At 37.4% G+C, this 12685-nt stretch overlaps 1 protein-coding gene across 4 annotated transcripts in view; it reads left to right on the forward strand.

Annotated features, from left to right (window-relative positions):
• Positions 1-12685, forward strand: part of ANO4 (anoctamin 4) — a 119465-nt gene that overhangs the window by 14869 nt on the left and 91911 nt on the right. For 3 of the 4 annotated variants that reach the window (XM_032688342.1, XM_032688343.1, XM_032688344.1), the window contains 2 exons: positions 2651-2787; positions 9359-9517. In XM_032688342.1, coding sequence (XP_032544233.1) covers positions 2651-2787; positions 9359-9517 — 296 coding nt within the window. The remainder of the gene's footprint in view (positions 1-2650; positions 2788-9358; positions 9518-12685) is intronic. The other variant, XM_032688345.1, reaches the window with a different exon arrangement.

Consider the following 12685-nt stretch of genomic DNA (forward strand, 5'->3'; position numbering starts at 1 on the left):
ACTGATGAGATGGGATGGATTTTAAAGTGACCTTAAAACAAGATTTTTTTGCTCCTCAAAAGTCCTCAGGATAATCCAGTAATTCTCTGCTTGAGGCCCTGAAACACATTCACTATCTTACACACCAAGCTGTGTATCTCAACACATCCCCTTAGAACCCATATATTCTGCAACCCAAAGCATTACTAGCACTTTAAGAAGCAGCAATTCTAGTATCTCAAAGGCATCTCTTTTATACCAAGACAGTCCTAATGTCAGGACAAAGATAGTTCAAATTCCCTCAAGTATAGCATACAGGCAAAACTATCATTTTTACATCTTTCATGGCCCCTGTCTGCAACAGATAAAAATGTCTTCAATAATCTTCAGAAAGCTTCATCATTTAATTCTTTTTTGGTTTTCTGGGTTTTTTTTGTTGTTTTCAGCCTATGTTGAAGTGTTAATCTTATACCGATTCATGTGTCACTGTCATGGAGGCACTCTGATGGGTTTCAGTTCAGTGAAATTCAAGTTATTCAAAATGTTTTCTGTTTCAGTAGTTCTTTCCATTGAATACTGAGATTAATTTTTCTCATATGAGCATATATGCAAGATCTCTGGTCATGATCTACATCCAAGTTATTATCTGATGGGGTGGAATGTTTCCAGTCTTGACCTTTGAAACAGTGGGGGACAGTGAAGGACAGTTGGCTAGACTGTGCTGTCTTGCAGCAGTTCCCCTCTCTTTTATAAACATCTCTAGTATGATTTTTGTGGATTGAAATGGATCAAGGTGGCAAAAAATTCTTTAATATTACTGCTGCATGTGCTACAAATTGGAGTCTGTTTTTTGCCTTATAAATCTCTAAAACCTCTGTGGCTTGCCCTAGGACAAGTTGGATGCAACCACACTGACACTGAGGAGCTGCAGGCTCTCATCACATAAAACAAAACAGCACCAGAAACTCAGAATCTCTCTTACAAATTATGCTGCTTAGGTTAGCACATTAGCCTAGTATCTATAGTGGATTAATTTGGACATGAGGACTTTTCTGTTGTTTCTGAAATTTTTAGTAGCTTTCTAAGCAAAAAGTGATTAAAAGTACAATGTCTGTCATTAACCTTGTGCGTCTTTTATACATGAAAATGAAGACAAAGGATTCTTGAATACTTTGATAGGGTTTTCTATTACCTGCAGACTTCAGATGCTGTAAAAGACATATAAAAATGGAGGAAACTCTTCCCCATGTTCATGATTGACAGAGAAAGACTAATACATTTGAAGTCTGGATGAATATTACAGAAAAAACTTTCTCCTGTGTGTGAGAGTGAAAAATAGGCCACCTGCAGAGACTGGGGAGTCAGTATCATCAGTAATATTTTAATAAGGATTCTTAAACTGGGCTATGGCCCCTGAAGAAGGGAAAGGTAAAAAGGTAAAAAGGAGGTCACAAAATGCTCATCATGGCTGGGAACAGCTAATGGCTGTTAATTTCTGGAAGCTATTCATTCTCTTCACAGTGGGGGAATGGATTTTTACACCTGCAGCCAGCAATTGGAAATGGAACTAAGTTGCTGGCAGCAACTAGAGATTTTTGGCTGTTCCCTATTAACATAGCTTCTCACCAACAGGAATTACAGTTGCCTGTCACTAAGTTAGGGTAGCTGAGGAGAAGCAAAACATCAGGAGTTTATTATGCAAAAGAATGATTCCAAAAGTCAGTTAAGTTTGCAAAAAAATGTGAGAAATAGGGGGTTAGACAAATGTCTATAAAGAGTATTAGACATTTGGTCCCACTGTAGTCAGGGGAAGAGGCTTGGTAGCTAGGACCTTTGGGGGTCCCTTCTAACGCTTGCAACTCTACTGTCATAATTTTGGATTTTGCCTATGAGGCATGAGGTTGGAGACATGAAGTCCATCCACAATTGAAGCTTGATCCTCAACTAAGGAATTTTTTCTTCTCCCTGCACACATCTCATCACCCTTTTTCACCAGATTTGTAGGATGTGGGGTGCAGAGCAGACCTGCCTGCCCCGCACCTCCCATCTGACAGCCACTCCAGGCCCTTAATACCTATACTTTTTATCAGAGTTGTGTTTACTACAGCATTCTGTAGAATAAAGTGATTGCTTCATGCAAGACTGAGGGCTATGTGGTAGGCAGATTTAAAAGTGTCAGATTTATATGCATCAAAACTTGCCACACTGTGCAAAAACAAATATCTGCCCAGGCTCATTTACTTGATGCCTTTCAAGTAACAGTATTTATTAAAGGTCTTCTGCCTCTGGCTGCCCCACAGGTCTGTACAACTTCAAACTTCATATTTCATGTAGTAGGGTCAAATTCTACTTTTTTATAGTAAGAAATTTTCAGAGATACTCATCCAGAAGGTAATTATTTGAATTATTTATCCCAAGAGAAGCTGAGGAAATAGCTAATGTCTGTTTTATTGTGACAGCAGATTGCTTATTTGTCATCAGAGAGGTATTGTGGTGTCCTAAATTTTTATGTGGCTCACTGTTGAAGAAAGAGATCCAAAAATGCTCATCAGATTTTAAAATTAATATACTTAAATGAGAACTAAAAAGTGGGATTGTTGATGGGCTATACTTGATGTCTTCTTTTGGTTCAGTGGTGATTTGAATGTATATTTTTATTTTTGTTTTTTAGTAGCTAAGGATGTCAACATTTTCTTTGATGAGTTAGAAGGTGTGAACAGCCCTTCCAAAGATGATGACTCCCTGCTTCACCATGGGAACTTGACCAGTACTTCTGATGATGCCAGCAGGTTGGAAGTTGTGGGAGAGGTAAGAACACACAGAATTATTAGTATTATATTTATCCATACCCATTAGAAAGAGGGAATAAAATTAATTTGATTTAAAATCTCATTCTCTGCAAGTCAACTTGTGTCTAACCTTTCCTATGAGGACTAATTTTCCATTCAAAGATTATAATGCTGAAATATAAAATATTTCCAGTTTAAAAGTCTTGATTTCATGCACCCCCACTGAAACATCTATACAAGTCTAATGCTTCACTGCTTCTGAAAATGATGGAAAAGTTTTCCCTATATTAATCCTCTAACAAGAAGGGGTGCAGAGGAGAATTTTTCATAAAACTCTCATAAGGAGCCTTGGGTATCAATTATGAGAGACATACTCTTCCAGTGAAGAAGTGACCCAATGGTGCATAATGGTGTCAGAGAACATACCAAGGAGGAAACATTCACCACATAGTCACTTTTAAATTATGTCTTAAAGCAGGCAAAGCATCATGGACCCACAATGAAAATCTGGACCTAAATTTCTTTTTTGTGTCTTGTGCAGAAAGGAACATTATATCCTTTAATTTTGCCTCCAGGTGCCCTGCAACCTATGGATGTTAGGGCTGTTTCCTCAGGGATTGAAGAGACCAGGGACTTCTCTCCTTTTCCCCACCTCAGGAAAGTGGGTACATCCAGACTACTTACCAGACTGATCTGATGTTACCTGTAAGTTGTGCCTGAGGACTTTCTGGCAGGGGGCTCACTGGCACAGATCAGAACTGGCAGGGGCCTCACTAGCAATTAAAAAGCATAGAAAACCACAGGACATTGCTGAAACCCCTGCCCTGGCCCTCTTTTATTTACTGGTTTTGATAGATTTTAGAAGATGCCATTACAGATTATGTCTTTTCTAGGAGCAAAAGGGTTTTCTGGTGCAAGTTCTTTTGTGAAACACTGCTGAGAAGAGAGTCAGAGATTTTCTTCGTTCTAGAAATTCAGCCCATAGAGAGCTGCACCACTGGAATGTCTAGATAGATAATTAAAGCAGCAAAATTCAGGACACCCTGAATATGTGTTTGACCTTGCTCACAATTTCATCTTCTTTACTTGTGGCTCTTCACCAGCTTCCCATACAAGTTACAAAGAGGCCTCTTTGCTTATTAACCTTAATAGGTTAATATGACATGATATTCCTATGTTACATTTTGAGACCATGCACCATATGGTCTTTAACAAAAAAACACAGGTGAAAGATACATGATTTTTGTAAGTTAGAGAGGAAAAATTAATAGAAAATTATCAGAAGGGCATGCTGCTGTTAATGTAACAATATTGCAGAAACAATACTTCAAAATCTTTTTTCCCCTCTTAGGTTTATTCTTTGTTGTTTTTTAAAGGGAAGGGGAAGCTTCTGAGGAATTTGATTGAATTAACAGAGTTAAGGTTTTTTTATAACTGTAGCTGAGGAAAATAACAATGGAGGTCATGGATAGATATAAGGTGGAGGGGAAAAAATGAAAATCAAGATCCATAATGGGACTTCAAGGATGTTGCAGCCTGCAAAACCAAAATTTTCAAAGAACTTGGTCCCTGCTTAACTCCAGAAGGAAAAGATACATTGGATGTCATATAGTTTGTATGGATAAATATGGGAGCACAACTATATAGTGGTAGGGTGAACTTTGAAGCATAAAGCTTCCTTCAGGCTTTCAGTTTAGTTTAGTAGTTAAGAGAGCCTGTAGATCCCCCTTAATGTCATCAGGACAGAGAATCTGGCACCAATTAAAGTCTCTCTGAATGTATTGATGTTTCTTTGGTCTAGTTTGGAAGCTAACATTGGCGTGAAATAATTTAATATGACTTCTGGCTGAATTCACTAAAATGAATCTACAATCAAAGAAATTTACAAGGACATATAGAGCGTTTCTTATCACTTTTGTTTAGCTGACAAGCTGAAATGTTGTTTGCTTCAACTGTTAGTTGTTCACGCTCAATCAGAAGATCCAATGAAGACTTTATAGATGGAGCTTTATTAACACTTCTTTAACTGAAGCCAGATTGGGGTTCAGCTTGTCTTCTGGCCAAAGATGTGGGTTTTTTCCCCTGAGTTTTATGTTTCATTCAAACACAGCTACAGCCTCAGAAGATTTAAAATCCCATTTCCCTTTTTGTCCATTGATCAAAATACTTTTTACATATGCCAATATAGCAGTTAAGTGTACGCTTTAGAATTTAAGTCCAGAAACATATTTTCACTAAAATATTGTATTACTTTCACTGAAGTTTTATTCTCTGAGTAGCAGTAGAAGGAAAGGAAAAATTAAAGGAAAAATTATTTAGCAATGTATTCCAGGTATGCATCCTTCTGCCTTTTTTTTCTATGAAATTTTATATTGGTCTCCAAATAAGGGAGAATGATGGAGTTGGGACAAAATTTGACTTCTACTTAAATGGCTTCTGTGGCCCAGTCTTGGCATTCCAGCTAATGTAGGTAGTTTCAAAATCATAACGGTAGGAGTCACTCCTACAGCCTTCACTTTAAGCATCAAATTGTTGATATTTGGGGGCCGTGATATTAACATTGCACAGAATACAGTTTGTTTTAACAGTGTCTTTTATAAATTGGAATTTGCACTGAAGATTAGGGCAGAGAAAAGATATTCATGTTGCAGAATAAGAATTCAGTTGTTCTTTATGGCACTTATGATAGCTTTTGAAAGTTCTGCTCAGTTTTCTCATATGTATTTATCAGAATGCAAGCTAGCTATATAGTTTTTTTTCACCAAATCCTTGTTGTCTTCAATGATCAGATTGGATACAGAAAGAGATTTTTATAAGCTTTCAGAGAAAACCGTGTTACTTCCTAGTGTTTGAACACTTGATTTTGCAGCCTAAATAATTTCACTATTAGAAAAGTTCCGTGTAATTAAGTATATTTGGCTATCAAGAAGAATATACCAACCAGTAAAGAGATATGGAAAAAATAAAGCTGCATGTTCCATGAAATTATAATCTAAATGGGCAAAAAGAAATTAAATAAAAAGAACATGCAAAGAAAATATACTTGTGCTTTGATTGGAACTATGCTTTTAAGACTGAGTGGTTCTGGGTTCCTCTTTTTCTGCTTAAGTTCTTAAGTTATCACTGTTAGTGGTGAATGTGTTAACTTTCTCCACCAGCTGTGAAGTCACATACTGGGGACTTATTTCAAGTAGACATCACCAACAGAAAAAGACAACCTCTTTAGCATTCGAAGAATCTACCTTCATTAAGCATCCATGCTGATACTAACCAGGTGCTGAAGTAATTAGGAATGATGAAAGAATCTGATCTGTCATTAAATTAGTGAGCATTAGAGTCCTTTCTGATTTATGTTTTTAAGACCCACTTGTAAAGTTTCAAATTTCTTCAATTTCTCAAACTGCACTTTTGTTTAAAACTTCCATTTAAAGTTTCTATAGCTATTAGGGTTTAGAATCCTCTCACTTTGGATAGTGAAACATTGGGTAAGCCCTTTAACCTAAAGCTCTCCTAGCATGTATGAATATTCTGTGAATCTGTTTGTATGAGTCGTATGTCTATGAATGTTGATGGTTCAAATTGAGCATGTGAGAATATAAAATCTACTTCACTCCTTGGAAAACAATACCCAATTATACAACACGTATTACAAATACAACTGTAAAGATAGAAAAAGATGCTAAGCTTCTTGCTAGAGTGAGGTCTTCCATGTTCTTCCACTTTCTTCCAGCATCCTTTTTCAGACGAAAGAATGGAGATTTGACCTACATGCCTACACCACTTTTTCACCAAAAACTGCAGTCAGACCTGGTTTTAGATACAATTTTTCAATTAGGTTAGGACACCTGAATTTTTACCCCATAACACAGGTAAGGGAGGAAGGACAGGACAAATGTCTCTGTCTGGAATAGCATAAGCCTGTAATACTTGGACAATGCAAAAGCCCTGCAGCTGGTATTTCCTGACACTGCTGGGCCAGCCCTGACTGTCTTAGTACGATGTTAGATCCTCAAGGGTTCTTGCAAGTCCAGATTCAGTCTATAAAGTCTCCTTAGAGGCTGTAACGGAGGGCCAGAGAAAGGGTTCCTTCCAAGAGGCCATAACAGCCTAGAAGGGTTTATCAGTCTGGATCTGACATACAGTGTTACTTAAATGAAAAGAACCTTTAAGTAATGGTAAGAGTGTCTAAGCTATCTTTCTGAGTGAAAAATTACAATTCTGTAGTTGGTAGTACTTCATAAGTCCAAGAGAAAGTAATTGCCCCAAGAAGTCATATATACAGGGGAAGAAGTCCTACAAGTCAAATAACTTGGCTAAATCTCTTAAATACTCTTTAATATAAGGTTCTGCATTCACTGATGAGTCAGTGTAGGGCAAATCAATTTTCTACAGAGAAAGAAGAAACATAGGAAGCATAAAGGACAAATCTATTTTTCCAGTGGAGTCACTACTGCATGCAGAGAAGGATGCATTCCTTGTGGTATGCTACTCATAGGACAAGTCTGAGTTTAGATGAGGAGTGTGCATTTGAAGTGACTGTCTCAATTGTCCCATTATTTCCTTGCAGTCTGGAACACTGTTAGGTTTAAACCTGATTCTTTGTGGATGTAAATCCAGTGAGTCTCCTGGACCAGATTAGAGTGGGCCCAAAGTGAGCCCTTAAACCTACATAGATGGTAGATCCTCAGCGTGGGTTTTGTTCTGCGGTTCCTTTCTTATTACACCACTTGCCAAAGTACATGTAGTGACTCTGACTACTGAATAGGAAGGGCGGTTTGTCAGGAGGGTTAGAAATCACACCAGGACCACCAAGCTGGCACACTGCCTCTTAATCTCCTGCTGCACCCTTTTTTATTTAAATAACATAAATACCCCTTTGAGTTGGGGTTTTTTATGCCTTCTCGATGTAGATTTTTAATGGAAAAAATTAAAATGTTCTGCCTGAGCTGTTTTCATATTTAATGCTCTATGAAAAATACTTCTTATATCTTGCTAGTAACACTTATCAGCATGATATGCAGTATAGATATAATTGGTCTTTTACTGTTGTTTCCTTAGAGCTTAAATCTTTTTTCAGGCTCAAGGAACTGTTCCACTGTATCAAGTCTGCATTAAGTTGTGGTAGGAGTCAGGCACTGTAATAAAAGAATGTTAGAAAAATTCTTTTCTTTCTTTAGTGAACCAGATATACCAAGGGGATGGGACATTCGGGATGCTTTTGTTGGTTTTCCCATTTAATCAAAATGCCTGCTGAGAATCAGGAAGACATCTTACACTAAATTCTTTGAATCGGAATATTGGTTTTGTCTTTTTTTTTTCCTGTAAGAATCATTTTTCCTATTGAAATGTTCAATTTGTAATTTAAATTCAGAAGCAGTTCTCCTGTGGAGAAAGTATTTTGAAAATTCCCTCCTTCTCCCAGACGCGTAAGGCAAAATATTCATTGTTTTCAGAGAATTGATTGTATATTATAGGGCCAGGCTATTTCTGGCAGGAATAGTGAAGCAAACTCTGGAAAAACAGAGATAAATTGGCTTAACCTTCCCTTCAGCTTAGAGCTGGACTGATCTTGAGGTCCCTGAAGGTCTCTGTCCATTATACTACTCAGAGGGAGTGCTGTTTGTTCCCACGGCTGATTCACAGTGTGCATTTTTTGTATGAAACACTTCAACCTGCAAACTGCCATAAAATTTCAACTTGTCTGAAAGTCAAAACTTAACCCCTGGGCAGGACTTGTATTATGTGGAAGTAGTGTTAAATTGTGAGGAGAATCTGTAGAGAATTTAATCTCATGAATTTCTGGAAAAAGACCACTAGTCTGGTCTTTTATATCTCAGGAGAGAGACCTGTTTGGCCTCTTATTAACAGTGAAATCAAATTGTTTCTCTCTGTCAGATCAAACGTTTGAACAGGCGTGGGATTTTTTTGCAAGAAATAGCCAAAAACCGTATTTATTGTATTTATGTACTGCTAGATCAGACACCAGGAATTCTTTCCAAATAAATCCGGTGGGTTTCCTCAGCCATTCCTTAAGCAAAGAATATTCCGCATTTAGTCTGGTGAGGTATGGTGAGGTAGGTACAGAACCTTCATATTGTCTGTGTCCTGTGAGGCAAAGCAACGAGAATCTCCATGTCAGGTTTTAGTGTTTCTCACTACAGTAAATGCTCACGTCATTGTCTACTCTTTTCACATGTACAAAGATATTCTACAATACCAAGTTGTTGATTTTCAATTTACACTTCAGTAACACTATTCTCTGCTTTATTTTATAAGTAAGAAGTTTTCCTAATCTTATGGAGGGTAGTGGGGGAGGAAGGTTGGCATATGTTCTCTATTCTCTCCTATGCCATGCCTATATGCCCAAAACATCTGCCTAAGAAGACCTCCTGACTTCCAAGTGGGGAAGTCTGTGTTCCTCTCAGATGGTGTCAGAGGCACTGTGTGTAAAGCATCTGAAAACATGAACAGCTTGTTCTGATTCCTTATCTTTCCTGTTGAATATTACTGAAAACTGATGATGCAAACAGCAACGCAGCAATTACTAAGGTAAATTAACATTACTGAATTGTTTGACTTTCTCTTTACAGGAAGTACCTGATAAGAACAAAACCAATGGACTATATTTTAGAGATGGGAAATGTCGGATTGACTACATCCTTGTGTATAGAAAATCTAATCCACAGACAGAGAAGAGGGAAGTATTTGAGAGAAATATCAGAGCAGAAGGACTTCAAATGGAAAAAGAAGTAAGATATCTTCCTTTATAAAACTTTCACCTTATATGAGGGTATGGTTTATTTACTCTGAAGCTCCTTTACTCTGTTATAGCAGCAGAAAAGTGCTTTTAAGCATGCCTAAATATAGGCCAGAGCAGTGCAAAAGTGTAGCCTAAAGGAAAATCAGATACATGAGTTGAAGGCCAAAACAGGCCATTACAGCCATCTTTTTCAACCTTATGCACAAGTAGGCCACCGAATTTCGTCCACTGTGCTGTGCAATATAGAAAATGAGTGCTGGGTTTGAATGGCCTAAATTCTACTAAATGTAATCCACTTTTCTGCACCTACATTTCCTCCTAACTGCCTGTTTCACTATTTGCTGAGTTTCTCGGTACTATTTCGGAGACCCCCTGCCTACCTTTGCCTGTCAGCTTAGGCACAAGGACTTGAGCAGGATTTTGGTAGTTTGGAAACAGTTTAAAGTTTCTCCTTCTGTCTTAATCCTAAGCATTTAAATAATTGGACAGTACATCTGAATAATTTATATCAATGTTATTTCCAACACAATGTCCTAAAACAGTAAATCTCTTATGGAAAAAAGTGTAAAAATGAATACAAAGTACCTAAAAATGCATTGATGTGTTAGGTAGCAGGAGCAAGGTTTAAAGAGACCATGTCTCTTTTGCCAAGCCTATGATCTTTCTTAAATTTTGGTAATGTGCTTGCACAGGGCTTAAGTCTCACTTCCATGTAGAATAGGTATTGCTGAATATTTAGCTTTATTTGTACTTGACTGACTCACATGCATGTTAACATGCATTGCCATGCTGCCACTGATAGGAGACAATAGAGGAATCTTCGGGATACAGGCTTTGGTCAATTATGTAGGTGCTATACACTATCTCCCTTTCTTTCACTGAATTCCTGGTACATATGTAGATATTCTGCCTGGGTACTTAAAAGGTACACTTCTTTGGGGAGGAAAAAAGGGAATCTGTTTGTTTCCAGAAAAATGAAAACATTTATTTGCTTTAAATGTTTTTAGGTTGAACATGGGTACTGTTGGATGTAAGTGTATAAGAGCAAATCACTGGTTACATCAACCAGTTACCGGAACTATTCCTTCAAATAACCTGCATGTTAGCACCTGCAGTGCTGCAGTAGTTGACAGATGTTTTCAATGTCAGACATTGTTCATTTATTATGTTTCCTGTATAAGTACTACTGTCTATAGGAGTTGTAACCCAACACCCAAAAACATGAGAGTGTTGTTGCAGCTGTTCAGCTTCACATCCTAGAATGTTGCCCTGCTTCCACCAGGAGAGATGCTGATAAAGCCTTCGAAATTTGGACAGTGTAGAAAATGAACGGAAATTGAATTCTCCCTATTAATGCATATGCCCAGTGGTTTCAAACCAATTTTTTCCTACTTCGTAATTTTTGCAGATTTATTACTGTGCTAAGGTCAGCAGTGCAAGCTATGAAATCTCTTTATATTTTAAGTATTATGAAACTTATTGCAACATTCTGCACAGAAAACTTTTTCAAATTGATGGTTTAAGTGCTTACTATAGAGTTTTCTTGTGCCTTTCAAGACCATTTATTTGGACTTTGCTGCCTAGGCTGCATGACTGTTCTGCCCATTTGATTGTTCATTTCAGTTTCTATTTTGCTACCGACATGCAGTTTTATTTCTTATTAATCTCATTTGCCCTTGGTGTGACTTCTTGCCAGCATCAGTAATTGTTCATCTTCTAAACTCAGAAGGATCAAAATGAGGTTGTGCTACATGACTCAAGCTAATGTTTTTAAAATCTAGGGTAGAAATCTTTTTTAACATATGACTCTGACCTAAAATTAAAGCCTAGCATGTACATTTTATGATCACATTAGTTTCTAAATTTAATTATAATCCTGAAGGAAATACGTACATTCATTCTTGGTACGCTCCCTCCCCCACCGCCGGAGAGTAACAACAGTGCTGTGAAACACTTAGCTTTAACTGTGTGATCAGTTAATGCCTAGATTACTTTTCCTTGTTTTCACTTCTCCTTTTGTTGAGACTATACATCATTCTGAGTGTTAATTCTGGAAGACTTTAACTCCAGGTTTACTTTCAAGTTGTTCACATATAATATACTGCTTCCACTGAATAAAGTTTGCTCCCAGATGAAACTAGAAGATTGTCTGTGACTTTGGCCGCAGAACACGTGTAGAGGCAATAGGTTGTAACTGATGGACTGAAAGAAACTTTCTACCTTCTGTGAATTTTGTCTGGTTGTTGGTTCACTCTCCTTTGACTGCTGTCTGCTCATATGTTGACATTTGATTGTGTTAATCCTGTCTTTTTATGTGAAATTGGTGGCAGAGAGGAAAACTTACAAAGTTGTTGCACTGCAGTTTCAAAACCATACTCCTCAGTAACACTGCAGGGAGAGAGAAACGCACTGCAGTGATTTGCTGACAAGTGTAGTACAGCAAAACACCCAGGAAGGAGTGAATGCAGCATGAAATGAGTGAAGTGAATCTGAAAATCCACAAATGTGGAGATAACTTCAGGCACAATGTCACGATCATGTAGCTGAGAAAAGTCTGAACAGGTATATGTTTCTGGCTCTAGAAAAAGCTGATAATGTTTTGCAGATAATTCCCTAATGAATTCACACTCACATTCTTAAACTCTGCCACACCACTCTGCTGTGGAAGTTCGAACAGGTTTGGTGCTCACTATATACAGTAGTAAACAATGAGGTGACCCCAGATCAAGGAACAACAGATCATTACAACAGTGAAGATTTTAAAGAAAAAAATAGGGAAATAATAGTGAAAAAAAAAGTGAAAAAAAATAGTGAAGATATTAAAATTAAAGCAAAGCTCTAAGAGTGAGTGCTAATCGAGTGGAATTGCACAAAAAATTTTATTACCCTTCTCCCTGCTTTTCAGAGTATATTGGTTCTGGATAGGATGAGTGTGTTGTCCCTGTCACATCCAGACACATCCAGACCACATCCAACACATATGATCATATGCATAGATGCTCTAAGTAAGTTAATAAAAAATATTTGATTATTCCAGAAAAAGAGACTGTAATTTTTTTCAGCCAGCTGTAGAATTTCTCTGTTGATTTATCCTCTTTTTCAATGTCTCATAACTGAGATAAGTAACTATGATATCCTGGCTCTGAGATTCTTGATG

This window comes from Chiroxiphia lanceolata, chromosome 5 (genome assembly GCF_009829145.1).
Source record: "Chiroxiphia lanceolata isolate bChiLan1 chromosome 5, bChiLan1.pri, whole genome shotgun sequence".
NCBI classification, from domain to species: Eukaryota; Metazoa; Chordata; class Aves; order Passeriformes; family Pipridae; genus Chiroxiphia; species Chiroxiphia lanceolata.